This window comes from Calonectris borealis, chromosome 16 (genome assembly GCF_964195595.1).
Source record: "Calonectris borealis chromosome 16, bCalBor7.hap1.2, whole genome shotgun sequence".
In the NCBI taxonomy this organism is placed as follows: Eukaryota; Metazoa; Chordata; class Aves; order Procellariiformes; family Procellariidae; genus Calonectris; species Calonectris borealis.
In genome coordinates, this window is record NC_134327.1 from 6,907,403 (window position 1) to 6,920,486 (window position 13,084).

At 42.7% G+C, this 13,084-nt stretch overlaps 1 protein-coding gene across 1 annotated transcript in view; it reads right to left on the bottom strand.

Moving 5' to 3' along the window:
- Positions 1-6,390, bottom strand: part of SHISA9 (shisa family member 9) — a 190,765-nt gene extending 184,375 nt beyond the window's left edge. The window contains exon 1 of the mRNA XM_075164862.1: positions 5,777-6,390. Within this exon, the coding sequence (XP_075020963.1) occupies positions 5,777-6,390 (614 nt within the window). The remainder of the gene's footprint in view (positions 1-5,776) is intronic.
- Between the last annotated feature and the right edge of the window lie 6,694 nt (positions 6,391-13,084).

Here is a 13,084-nt window from a genome sequence, read left to right on the forward strand (position 1 = left end):
TGCTTCTGTGACATGATGATTTCTTGATCAAGAAGCACTGTACTTTTAAGTATTAAAAAGTAACTTCATTTAAGTTACAGACAGAGAGGAATCCTGAGCTGGATCTTGCTTTCACATTGCAGGAACATTGCTTTGGTACACAGCTGAATGATACTGATGTTTCATTGTGTTTATGGCTAGCATTATGTTATTAAAATGTTAGTTACAGTTGTGATCAACATGTTAAAGAATACTCTGTTGTTACTGTAACAGGTCAGAAGACAATAACCAAATGATTAACGGTATCAGAGCAATGCTCCCATTTCAAGAATGCTTACACAGCACAAATAGCTGTGTAACAAGAGCTGGCCTACATAGCAGAAAAATAAAAATTCAATAGAAGAGATCTCACAAAGGTATGTAGAAAATGATGCAAAAGGAAAGCATTATATTGCAAAACATAGTTTAAAATAAGTGGGGACCAAAACCATTAATATCTAGTCAATTTATGCAAATATGTCTCTATACAAGGGAAATTATTGTCATCAATATTAATTCTAATTCCAGAGGCAGCTGGACACATTTCTGGGAAGGGAAGAAATGAAAATGAAAGTTCCTAACTTCAATGTGGAAGTTAAAACTGAGATCTCATAATACATAGATTAGTATTTCCCAACTTTGTGAGAGCGGGTTTTCAGAAATGCTTTCCTCATTGCCCTTAATCTGATGGTAAATATTGTTCACTGTAGACTTTAAATAACACCCCATATGATAGCAGATTAACTAGTGCCTGTCTGTGAAAATGCCAACTAAGTTTTCTACCATTTTAGAGTGGCTTTTTTCAAAAGGGTTTTAAGGAATTAGCTGTCCAACTCCCACTATATTAAGAAAAAACGAACTACTCACCATCAAGTTTTATTTTTAACAACACAGCACCTATGTGTTAGCCAAAGTTGTACAATCTTCTCAGGGCAGAATAGCTCATATAACAAAGAGCTTGTCCTTATCTTCCACTGATGTCAGGCAGAGTTAAAAATGTGTAGCAGCTTGTGTCACTGAAGTACAAAGGAAATGCTGTACCTGCATTTTGTTCTTTTAGGGATTTGCCCATGTAATGAAAATGCATAAAGGGAGGTTTGTGCCCCAGTACATGAAAAAATCCTTGAATAGACGTTTGCTTCAAAAAATTCCACGTAGGCCAACAGACTGTTATAACACCTTCATGCATTTGTCTCACCTGAATATTGTCATACAGATTTTGTTCATTATCTGAAGAAATTGTTAGAGTGGGTCCCATTGAAAAATTATATATGCAGAGGGTCTTTATCTACAGCTTTGCTATACTGAATGATTTTTTAAGGAAATGCAAAATACAAGATAACCTTTTAATCAGGTAGCGATATCATTAGGTCCTGTGTATTGATATTGATTGCAGTATTACAAATGTGGAGAAATGTTACCTACACAGGAGTTCATGGCCCAGAACTATCCAAGTATCACAAAACTTCAGCATTTCTCTTGCCGTAAGATTTTTCTCTGGATACGTAATGTTATTTTCCGGTGTAACAAAGCATGTAGAGCAAGGCATTTCCCTTATGAGTGCAAGCTTGCAGAAGGTTAAACACGGGTTATTTCATGAAAGGTCACTTGTCATATATTGCCTCCAAAACTGGGTCAAAACCTATAAGGGAAATAACTTCACACATAGGATTCAAGATTTTGGCAAGTCAGACTATTTTTGGCCCCAGGTACATGCCTTTTTAATGATCAACAAAAGACTTAACTCGTGAGCTCAGCACATTGTGAAGGAAGAAAGAAGAGCTCAGATGGTTCACAATATTTGGAAAGCTGTTAACATACTGTCAGAAGCACTGCTTCAAAAAACCAGGAGCTATAGTGTACAAGCATGATTGTAAATATTGTCCTTTCAGTTCTTGGTTTGTTTGCACATTCTCCACAAGGATTAAGGAAGAAGACAAAGGTGTGGTTTTATATACAGAAAAATCTCCTCCATGAAACAGAAGTTAAGCTTTTCCCTTTTCTACTCATTTTTGAGAGAGAATTCTTCAATTTAACTGATGGAGCCTGGAAGTCCCATTGATGTAGTCTTAAGCAACAAGAACGTGCTGCCCTCATATGCCTAACAAAGCTTCTAGATCTGCTTCAGGAGGCAGATCAATTCTGTTTCCTTTTAGGCACAGTACTGCCACATTCATTCCCTTTGCCATATCCAATAACATACACCATCTTCTTCCCTTATTCTCTTAGAAAGCAGGAAGGTAAAGGAAGAGTTACTCTCTTTGGATACTACTATTACTGCTTAGTTCTTGGACACTATAGCTGAAGGGAATATTTATCTCCTTTTAATGTCAAGTAACAACTTTAAAAATTAGGAGAATGATATAAACAAAACATTATCATATGATGAATAAAGCAAAATGTGCCATACAGAGTTAATACTGTACTCCTCTCTCCATTTTCACCTTCCAGATTTACAGTTCCATGCCAACAGTAAGAGTGCTTTACTGAAAAGCACTGATCTAACAAGAAAGAAAATGTCAACAGTGCCACACTTGGCCTTTTTTCTCAAAACAAAAGAAAGTAACAAGCTCTCTAAAAAAGGACAAATTTTGACTCTTTTTTCCTTAAAGGACTTGCCCAATAGAGATTTTTTTCCTATGGATTGTTTTCACTAAATAAATACATTTCCCCGATGCTTTTTCATTGTCAAATATTTCAAGAAAATTCAGTGAAATTAATGGACTGTTCTTGGTTTGTTTTGGTATAGCAATAAACAAAATGTAATGAAAGGCAAGTGTATAGAAACTATGCTCGCCAAACCTATGAAGTTTCCTTTATTAACATTGTACCACTCTTACACACACCAGTGTCTGTCTTCAACAGCAGATCCACTGACTGCAAGATGAAATAATGCAAGGAATTAAGTGTGGCACAGTTTTGCTTCCTATTTATAAGTCAATGTTCTTATTCCCATGTGTCAGGTCTCTGTTCATATTTGTTAATATTTTTAGTAAATAAAAAATGGAAATATATAATTTACACCAGTTGTATTCCGTCCACTTTTTTAAAAAATCAGCCCTCATAAAAAAAGATCAGTTTACATTATGCATTGTCTTTGTTGGTAAGCAGTACCATCCCTTCCATAGGTGAATTTGTTCATAGGAATGAAGAGGATTCAAGCGTTTCACGTAGCCATTGGCCAGGGAAGGGAAAGGAGACAATCTTAGCTAAGGAAATATATAACAAATCAGCCTCCGCGTGTTACTTGCTGCCAGCCAAAATGGAGTAACACTTCGTACTTTTGGTTTGGCCTACCTAACACTCTCAATGCATTATACTTTTGCTTATTAATAAGGTTCAGTCCAGAAAAAAACGTAAGTAGTATTCTTTTTGGTTTTGCTTTTTTGACATTGCAGTGATGAGTGTTATAAAAGAAGCTGAATATGAATATAGGCTACATATTATTTTAATTGTTGGTACTATTAACTGTTTAAACAGATAAATTAATTATTTCTTAAGCATTGCAGCCTTTTTTTCAGAACATAAGTAGTGTAAAATGAGCCAGGCTGGAATATTTTAGTTAAACACACATTCGAGGACAAAAGGTTACTTCAATTCTTCACTCAATGAACAGATTTTTAGATTGCCGAAGGAATTTACAAATCTAATTCCTTTTCAAAGTAATGGTAAGCCCACCCCACAGCTGTAATAGGAGTGTGAGAACTTTTTTTAAAAAAAAGCTATAGCGCTGCTTTTTCAGAACATGACTAGCTATTATGTGTACTGAGTGGGTGACTGTTTTTCCATGTGATCATGACTTTCCAAGTTTCTGTATAATCCTGACTTGAACATTTTCATGGCAAGAAAAGTACAAGATCTCAGACACTGTTAAGTAATCAGGGTAACAGATGACCTTTTCTAAGAACCACTTCAGAAACCTAATCTTTATGCATACATGACTGAAGGATTTCAGAATGATTTTCCAATCGCCTATTATAATTCTATTTCCATAAACTAAGACAGAATATCCTTTCAGAATACTTCACACCTGTACTTTAGATAGCAAATATTTCTACTAGTAGAAATAGGACCTATTTAAGCCATATATAAGCAGGTATGGCTACAACTTCACTCTGTCCTGGTTTTTGTAACTGTTAGGAGCCCTGCCTTTTTGCCTGCATGCAGACACTACAGAAAGAGGCTGAAGCAAGGGAGAGGTTTTTCCAAACAAGCTCTGTAGTTTAAGAGTAAGATTTTAGAAAGAAATTGGGACCCACGTATTCTTTTTCTCAATTTAGTAGTTGAGAATATTCAAAATGTCTAAAGGATTATTATACCTTGCTCAACAAAAAACATCTTTGCAGAAGTATCACTGACACACAATGTTGACTAAAATTTCTGCAATGTGCTTTGTTCCTCGGTAGTAAAAGCATATCCATATCAGCCAGTTTATAAATAGCAAATAATTGCTAGTGAATTGGTGATGCATTTGCAGGAGTATTTTTATGGCTTTCTCTGTTCGTTTCAGGATAAGCAATTAATCAAAAAGTCATGCAGAACTTCAGTAAAAAATAAGGCTCCAGTGTTGAGTTGATCTCTTGGACTATCTTTCAAAGGATGACTCTTCATCTCAGCTTTAAAGATTGTGAACTACACCATTACCCATCAGGGCAAAAGGAAGCTTCTGCCACACTGCACGTCCAGTAGAAGGTATCCTTTTAATTGCATTTTGTCACTAGTGTTGCCCAATATGCTGGAATCTATTTAGACTCTTTAATGGAGCTGTTTGCCTTTTTTAATGCCTTTCCCGCATCTGCTTTACTTTCATGTGCCTGGAATTAGCATAAAGAATCAGAGAGACTGCAAACTTGACAAATGTGTTATGCCTTGATTTTGAACTGCTGTGACCATCTGGGTTTGGAATATGTTGTTAAAGCCATTGGGCTCTGTCCTGAGTTGCCCACCTGCCTACCCACCACTAGGCAGCCAGTATCTGGAGTAAACGGTACACAGCATGCGTAACTCTAGGTGGGGGAGGTTCTCTTTGATATAACTCAGCCATTACACTGTGGATACAGAGTATAACACACACATATGTGGATGAGACAAGACTTTCATATTCCATTTTTTACATCTCAACAGTAACTGAAAAAATGTTAAGAAATTCTACAATAGCTTTCCCTTTTTGTGTCTCCCTCTTCCCTTCTACCCTGGCTCATTTTCACAGCTTAGAAATTTTACAAATAGCTCACACACTTGCAAGGGTTGGGGGAGTAGGGAAGGTCCTGCCAAAATCATTTTGCAGCTGGAGAGGGAGGGTGAGATGACATTTGTTTACATCCTTCTGTTGAGAAGCAAAAACATTTTCCAAGCTTTAAAACAGTTGGAAGAGGGAACCCATCAGGTTTTCTATAATTCAGTCTTGCTGGTTTCAGGATTTTTTTGTTTTCCTATTCATGCACAGTATATGCGGGAACACTTGCTAGATCTTGTTGGGGAGAGGGTCAGACACTGCAGATAAAAATGGACTACTGTCTGTGCAGGCTCCACAATTATTTCTAGCCTTCCTATGCATGTACTTTGATAATCTGGGCTTGGAGAACCACAGGAGCTCGGCTCTCCAAAGTTGGTCTCTCTCGGTTGCCTTGCAGGGGAATGCAGCCTACCTGGCCGGAGTTGTTTGTTTAGCAGGAACACATGGGCTCCTCTCTCCTCTTTAGGGGTAGGGGAGGAAGTAGGGGGGAAGGGGACCCTGCTGCCCGGCACTCAGCCTTACCTGGACATGTGCTCCCGCTGGGGTCTGTGCGCCTTCTCCAGCCCTAGTTTGGTGAAGATCCCCACCAGCACCATGACTGCCACAACCCCACAGATGATGTAGACAATGAGGTTGGTCTTATCCCTGGTAGGGTCGTGCAGAGGGTCGTCTATGCGGGAAGGAGGCTTCCCAGTGTTCATCCACAACGGCGTCTCATAGTTTGTGCAGGTGCTTTGATCCAGCCTTGTCTTCTTGAACTTGCAGCAAAACCTGAAGCCACAAGTGCCGCAGCAGAAGATGAACTCCCCTGAGCTGCAGTTAAAGGGGGGGTCCCACTGCCCCATCACATCAAAGTAGCCCCTGCAGAAGTCCGGGGTGGGAGGTGGCTCAGAGGGGTCCAGCTGTTCCCCAAGGCTGGAGTGGTTTCCTCTTGAGGGCACCACGAAGCTCCCCAGCTGCTGGCCAGCTTTCTCCTGAGCCCGACACACCAGCGTGAGAAGGTCCGCCACCAAGTAGCCGAAGAGCAGCCGAATAAAGCCTCCCATTCTGCCTCCCAGTCCCGGCTTAGCGATGCTGCTGCCGCCGCCGCCGCCGCTCGAGCTGCTGGATGCTGCGCTGCGCCAGGAGCTGAACATAAAGGGGCTCCGTCAGGGGCCGGGCGTCCGCTCAGCCCGCGCTCACCTTCAGCACCACGGACAGCCCCGCGCGGGCCGGGCCGGGCCGGGCGGGGGCCGCCGCCCCCCCGGGCAGTGTTCGCAGCCCGTCGTCGCTCCGCTCCGGTGGAGCGAGCGCGCGGCACTTGTGGAGTGGAGTGCGCGGGTGAGGGAGCGCGCGGGAGGAGGAGGAGGAGTACCGAAGGGTGGAGGTGGCGGCGGGAGTGCGGGGCACTGCGCTGCGCGGCGGGCTGGGGAGAAGGGGCTGGCGAGAGGGGCGTGGAGGGGGCCACGAGGCGGGAGGGCTTAGGCGAGGGCGCTGCAGGGGCGGGAAGGAGGAGAGAGGGCGAGTGAGAAGCCTTCCCCGCGCCGCCTGGTGCCAGCGTAGAGGCGCCGGGGGCACCCACCTTCCGCTCCCCCGCGGAGCCCGGCGCCGTCTCTCGCACAACTCCCTCAGCCAGCCACGGCGCCCGCCGAGCCCCGCCTGGAGCCGGGCGAGCCCGCGGGCGGCGACGGCTGCCGGAGCAGAGCGCGGGAGGCTGGACGGACTCGCCGCGGCATCCACTCGGCGGGGAACGGCTGCCGCCAAAGGGGAAATCCGCCTTGGTGGGCAGCGTGCGGATGAGAGCGAGGGTGAGGCAGCCCGGCGAGCCCAGCCCGTTCTCGGAGGCGCCCGTGGGAGGCTGCGCGCCAGAGACCCGGGGCTGCCCGCCAGCCTGCCTCCCCCCCCAGCACCCCTCTGCGAAGCCCTCCCAGCAGCCCCTCTGAGGGGCTTCCCCCCTCCCAGCAGCCCCGCCGCGCAGCCGGCCCCCACCTCACCCCCCTCAGCCCCGCCGCGGAGCCGGCCCCGCTCCCCGCCATCCCTTACATAAGACACTTCCCGCCCAGGCGGGCGCTCCCCACAGGTGCGTCTCCAAAAGCGCGGGAGCGCCTCCTCATCCCCTCCCCTCCCCCCGCCCCGCGCGCGCCGCGCTGAGGGGGGGTAACGGTCAGCGCGCGCCGGCCCGGGCGCCCGGCCAGGGCGGGGGAGACGAAGCGGGGGCGCCGGGCGGCCTCAATCCCACACAGCCACCCCGCGGGCTCCAGGCGCCTCGGGGGGGCCGCTGGCAGCCCCGAGGGAGGAAGGCAGGGCGCCACTCTCCCGATAAGCAGAGCGCTCCTTCTCCCGGTGACTGCTCTCCTCGCAGGCTAGCGCTCTCCGGAGGTCCACTTACCTGTGAGGCAAAGGCAGGTCCTCCTGGCGGAGCGGTGTCCATGGGGCCGTACCTCCGCTAGACCGCGGGCGTGAGCGGGCGCTGCCCTCACCCCGGCGCGCTGCGCACAGGTACGGTGTTACTTGTACTACATGCTTCAGAGCGGGGTTGCGTTTATGTCTGCTAAACATGAGCTGCCCCTGCACATCCTTTATTTTAAAATCCTGTTATAATGTCAGTCAGGCTGGCTCCAGAGGACACGGTGAGGCTGCGGGTTGTTTGCGAGACACAGAATTAAAATAACTTCCCCCAAACAGAGAACTGACTCTGGGAAAGACTTTTTAGTGATTCACTCCCCATCCCTGTTACTTAACTCTCTCATCTCCGTCTTTTGGTTTGGCAGTAACCTGCGCAAGTAGTGATAATATTATCCTGAATACTATGCTGCCACCAAATGTAGGAAATAAGCCCATTAAGGCGTGATTTAACAGTGTGGGCTGGTGCTTAAAGCAGCTTCCCTTTTCCTCGAGGGCATGTCTGTGACAGCCTCGCTGCGGCCTTGCGGGCTGTTGTCTCTGGGGAAGGGGGGCTGGCGTGCTGGGGCTCCGCAACGGCACGTTACCGTTCCTCCCCGCCTGCTCTCGCAGGGGGCTAGATTGCTGCCGCACTTCAGGAACTTCGGCCAACTCCGTGTGGAGTTGTTAAGCGGTAAATAAACAGAAAGGTGAGGCAGAGGACAAAGCAGACGTTTGGAATCGGAGAGGGCTGTAGTTAGCTAATTGTGATCCTTCCCCTTCTCTTAAAAATAGACTCTAAGTACAGCGATGATTCCACTGAACAGTTTGACAGTAAGCCTTGCATCCTCGTCCAGGAGGTAGGTTAGAAAGCCCCTTTATTTCTTAGCAGAGAAAAACAATCAGTCCCAGCCAAAACCTTTTTGGTTTTTAATATTTAATTCTTAAAACCTCCACCTCATCAACATCCCCTTTCAAGTCTCCTCTGAAATCAAATCATTCCTCCCTTGTGTATACTTCTCTCTGCTATTATTTATTATTTAACACTTTGTGATGCAGTTTGTGCTGAAAATACTGCACAAAATGAATCTGTTCCATACTTATTATTGCATCTAGAGACATTTAAGGCCCAGTCCTGTCAAGCACTTAAGATTATTCAAGTTCCCCTGTTGATCTGACTGCTAAAAAGCTGCTTAAATATTTTGCATGATTAGTGCTATACATGTGCAGAAATAATATAAAAAATGATTTATTTTATGGGCTATTAATCCTGACTAACTATGGTACAAGTTTCTTGTTTCGCTGTGTTCTTGGGTTTTCCTTAAGAATTCCCCTATAGCAAAAAAAGCCCAAAGGATTTAGGCTAGAATCTAACATTTGCAGGATTCACGTCCATGCAATCAGAATCTGACCCTAAGTGGCATGTGCTCGGAATGAGAGCCTAGAACTGGGGAAAACAGGAGGGTGATTAAAGGAGGTGACAAATATGGGTGACATAGGAAGGTGACAAATATGTTTCCTATGGCACCATAAGACTTTAGATCAGACCCATAGAACCCAGAACCCATAAATGATGTACCCTAATTAATCATAAGTTACTCCAGTTGTTATGCTCTCTGTGTCTGTTAGTCATATTAGCAATGAAGTTATTTTAGCTGTACCATGTCTTAGAGTTCTAATAAGGAACGAGAGTTGTTCTAGATTAGAGCATGAACCCTTTTTACTAGACCTGCAGCAGTGTGTTTTAATGGCTTCATAGCATGTAGTTGTAAGAACACCTGCATGATCAAAATATAAAACCATTAAGTATAATAATGGAAACAAAAAAACTAGTTGAGAGAAATGGGTATTACACACAGTACTGAGGCACATCTTGGGTTATTATGTGATTTTTTAAAGCTTTTCTCAATGAAGTCAGTCAATAAATTTCTAATTTATTTCAGTTGTCTTTATCAAGCTGAGAAACACGAAAGATTTCCCAGTTTAGCACCATCACCTTCCACTTTCAAGACTTCTCTTTTTGACATCGCTTTAAGGTAAGTAATAATTATCTACTTTTCTACAGTTTTATTCCATAAGGAATGTATTTTGCCTCTGAAACAATTGAGAAGATGAATGTTTCAACTAGAACCTACGGAGTTGTCTTTACTCAAGCGCATATGCATTTAGTTAAGTGAAATACTTAATTTTAAGCACAGACCTTACACAAAATTAAGTATTCCTATTATATTTCCCTCTAATTTCTTTCACTTGTTTTCACTGAGACTTTCACATGTGGATGCTTGTTGTTCAACTTTAAGCTAGAAAATAGGCGCTTTTTTTCCTGGTAAATCCTGTAGCAATGTATAGCCATGTCTCAGCGAAAGTTATATAAATGTATACACACTCATGCTCCATATATGTGTGCATTATACATGTTCAATTCTGTGTTTAATTGTATATACTCTTAGAACTGATTCTTGCAGGTTTTTTTATGTAAACAAGAGTTTGAAAAAGAGTAAATTAGGAGAGCAAGTTAATGAGTTAACCTGAATGTTGAGGTGGCAATAAATCTGAAGAATATAGAACAATTAGAACATACAGAGCAATTGCAATTACGATGTTCCAAATTCTATACTTCATTTTTGTTAACAGTAACAATGTTGATGCAACCTCTGAGTATTTCCCAGGGACTGACTACCTGCTAGAGAGAATAGTCCTTCGCTGAGCACCAAGTCAATGGAGCTTTCTAGCCAATCATTAATTCCCGAGAAATGCTGTATAGATCAATCATTATTAACAGACATTCCAGAGATGTGAAAATCTGTCAAAAAAGCAGCTAAACAGGCCTGATCTTAGGCAGTATTGATGCGAAAGGCATCTTATGATAAGAAGTGTCATGTGGAAACTGGAATGAAGCAGTCAATGTCTGTTTCCTTGATAGTGATTTCATACTGTAATAGGATGTTTGGATGAATAGATACAAAATGTATTGCAGCTGAGAAACAAAAGAGGTGATGATTTTACTATAGCAGGCCAACTGGCAGCATGTTTGCAACCACTAGTCTTTAAAAGTACAGTTAAATGTTAGAAGATGTCTGCTGTGGAGCAATGAGGTAGCTTGACACATGAAAGAAATACCGTAGCAGACATGAGTTGAAGAAGCAAAATGTGTTTAACAAGGAGGCTACAAGTGACATGAGGTTTATAGACACTGAAAACAGTCCCATGATTTACAAATAAAACAAGCCTGAATGACATAATACACAAGTTTGTTTTGAACACCTCTACGTTCTTGAATCAGCATACATCAGACAGCCCCACTTGCTTCTACTAAGTTTTGTCATTCATCTATAAGGAGTGTGCTTTCCCATTGGTATTAGGCTTGCTGGATGGTTAAAATGCAATTGGTTCTAGCCCTTTCTTTTAGTTACACAGCTAACACTTTATAAGCCTCTATTCTTTTACCCAATAACTGCAATCACTAGTATCATATCAGTGCAGCTACGCGTGAAATCCCAGCCTGCAGTGTGTTGACACTAAATATACTTCTCCTTTTATAATTATTGAGCACACCCCTTTTAAACTAACCTTTCTGTTTTCATTAAAAAAGATGCACATACAGACTGGGACAGAACGACCTTGTTATTATAATTTAATGAATTCATAGCAACTTTAACTAGAACATCTTACAAACATTGAGCATGTTTTAGTTATTGTCATCAAGTCTGAAAAAAATACACTTTGCACATAGCAAAGGGATCACCATCAAGAGATCTTAATGAGCCGGGAGGTGCTTCATGAATGAAAAAGTACGACAGACTTGTTTTCATGGTTCAATGAGGAGGAAGATAATTTATTGCAATTCTACAATGTAGAAATTACCTTTATCACCTAATATTTTTGTTTTCAGTCTTTTTGTAAAACCAAAACTGTGGCAATTGCATGGGTTGGGGTTGAGGCAGGCAGTAACAGCATTCACATTTGGAGTGGACTTAATGAAATCCGGAGAGTTCTTGTAGCTTCAGTTTAATTCAAAGGAAATTCAGAAAAATTCAGATAAATTTAGAAGGTAAACGAAGCACTTGCTAATATACAAGAGGAAACACATGTATACTGCAAACATCTTGAGTACACAGCAGTGGAAAAAAAGTGCCAAAATGTCTAAAGCAGCTTTCAGCAGTAGAGCTGAAAAATGAGTTGTGCCCTCAGGTTTGCCTGTTGCACAGCTATTCCTCTGATTCTGAACAGGGAAAACTGCCAGTCAGTTTCTCTCTTTGGCAAAACTGATGTTACTTTTGAATTGTAACAGTATTGCAAGTACCTGTGAACAAGGTATGTTTCTGCTTGTTATAAATTAGACTGCCAAGGAATTTAGATCTGGAATGATTGGCCAGGTGTCTGAGGATTACTGCACTGACAAAGAAGGCTCTGCAGATCATTCCTAACTCGTGCCAACAAAATCTTTATGTCTTGTTAGCAAAAAAGAAGGCTACAGGGGATCAAAAAAATCGGAACTGCTTTTTTATCCTTCCAACTGAAAACCCAATCACCTTTGTTCCCATCAGTTCAACTTTTCAAGGCAGAGAGGAAGCCTTTCTAAACAGACCTAAAATAGCATTAAAAATGTTCAAGGTTAAAGTCAGTATAATAGGCTGTGTACTGTGCCTCAGCATAGAGAAGCTGTGTTTAGACACAGAAGAGGACACATAGCAGAGAAAATTTTCTAATACTCTGCTGTCTGACTCTGGCGTATGTTAGAACAGCTGAGGAGCTGATCTAACCAATACCTTTTCCGAAAACTCCTCAGTAACTGATATGAAGAGATAGACAAGTTTTAGTCTAAAATGTGCATTCTCCAGGCCTGGAACATCCATGGATGGAAGCCAGAACAGGAAGAAGTCAAATTAGTGAGTCAGTATAGTCTGTCAGTTTTAGCACTATTAACCCTCAAGGGCTATAGAAGTGAGCTGTAAACCTCAGAAGTGAAGAGCTAGCTCTTCACAGAAATGTAAAGTTACTATATTACTTAACTAACAAAAGATTTTAGCCACCATATATTTTGCACGTCTTCCAAAATGTACTGTCAGGAAACCAAAATCAAAAGTTCTTACTGAACATTAGACTTCCCTGATAATAAGCTTTAATGATGTCTCTCTATATCATTGTCACAACATGCCCATCCAAGGCTTGATGTAGTTGTATCTTACATATAGTAATAATATATAGATGTAGGAACTTTCAGATTTATGAAGAGGAAAATTTCTCTGACAGTTCCATTTTTAAAGGATGCTAGCTGTTAAAAGATGCTCAGGATTTTAAAACGGTAAGTCACAAGACAGATGAAATAAGAGGTATAGAGAAAGTAATAATGGTCTGAGTTCTGTGATACGTTTTTGATTATATGACACTGCAGTTGTCATGTGGCTATCAGATTCACTTATGTGATTACCATGCCTGGCCAAGAGTGTCAAATGTGGTTGCCAAAGG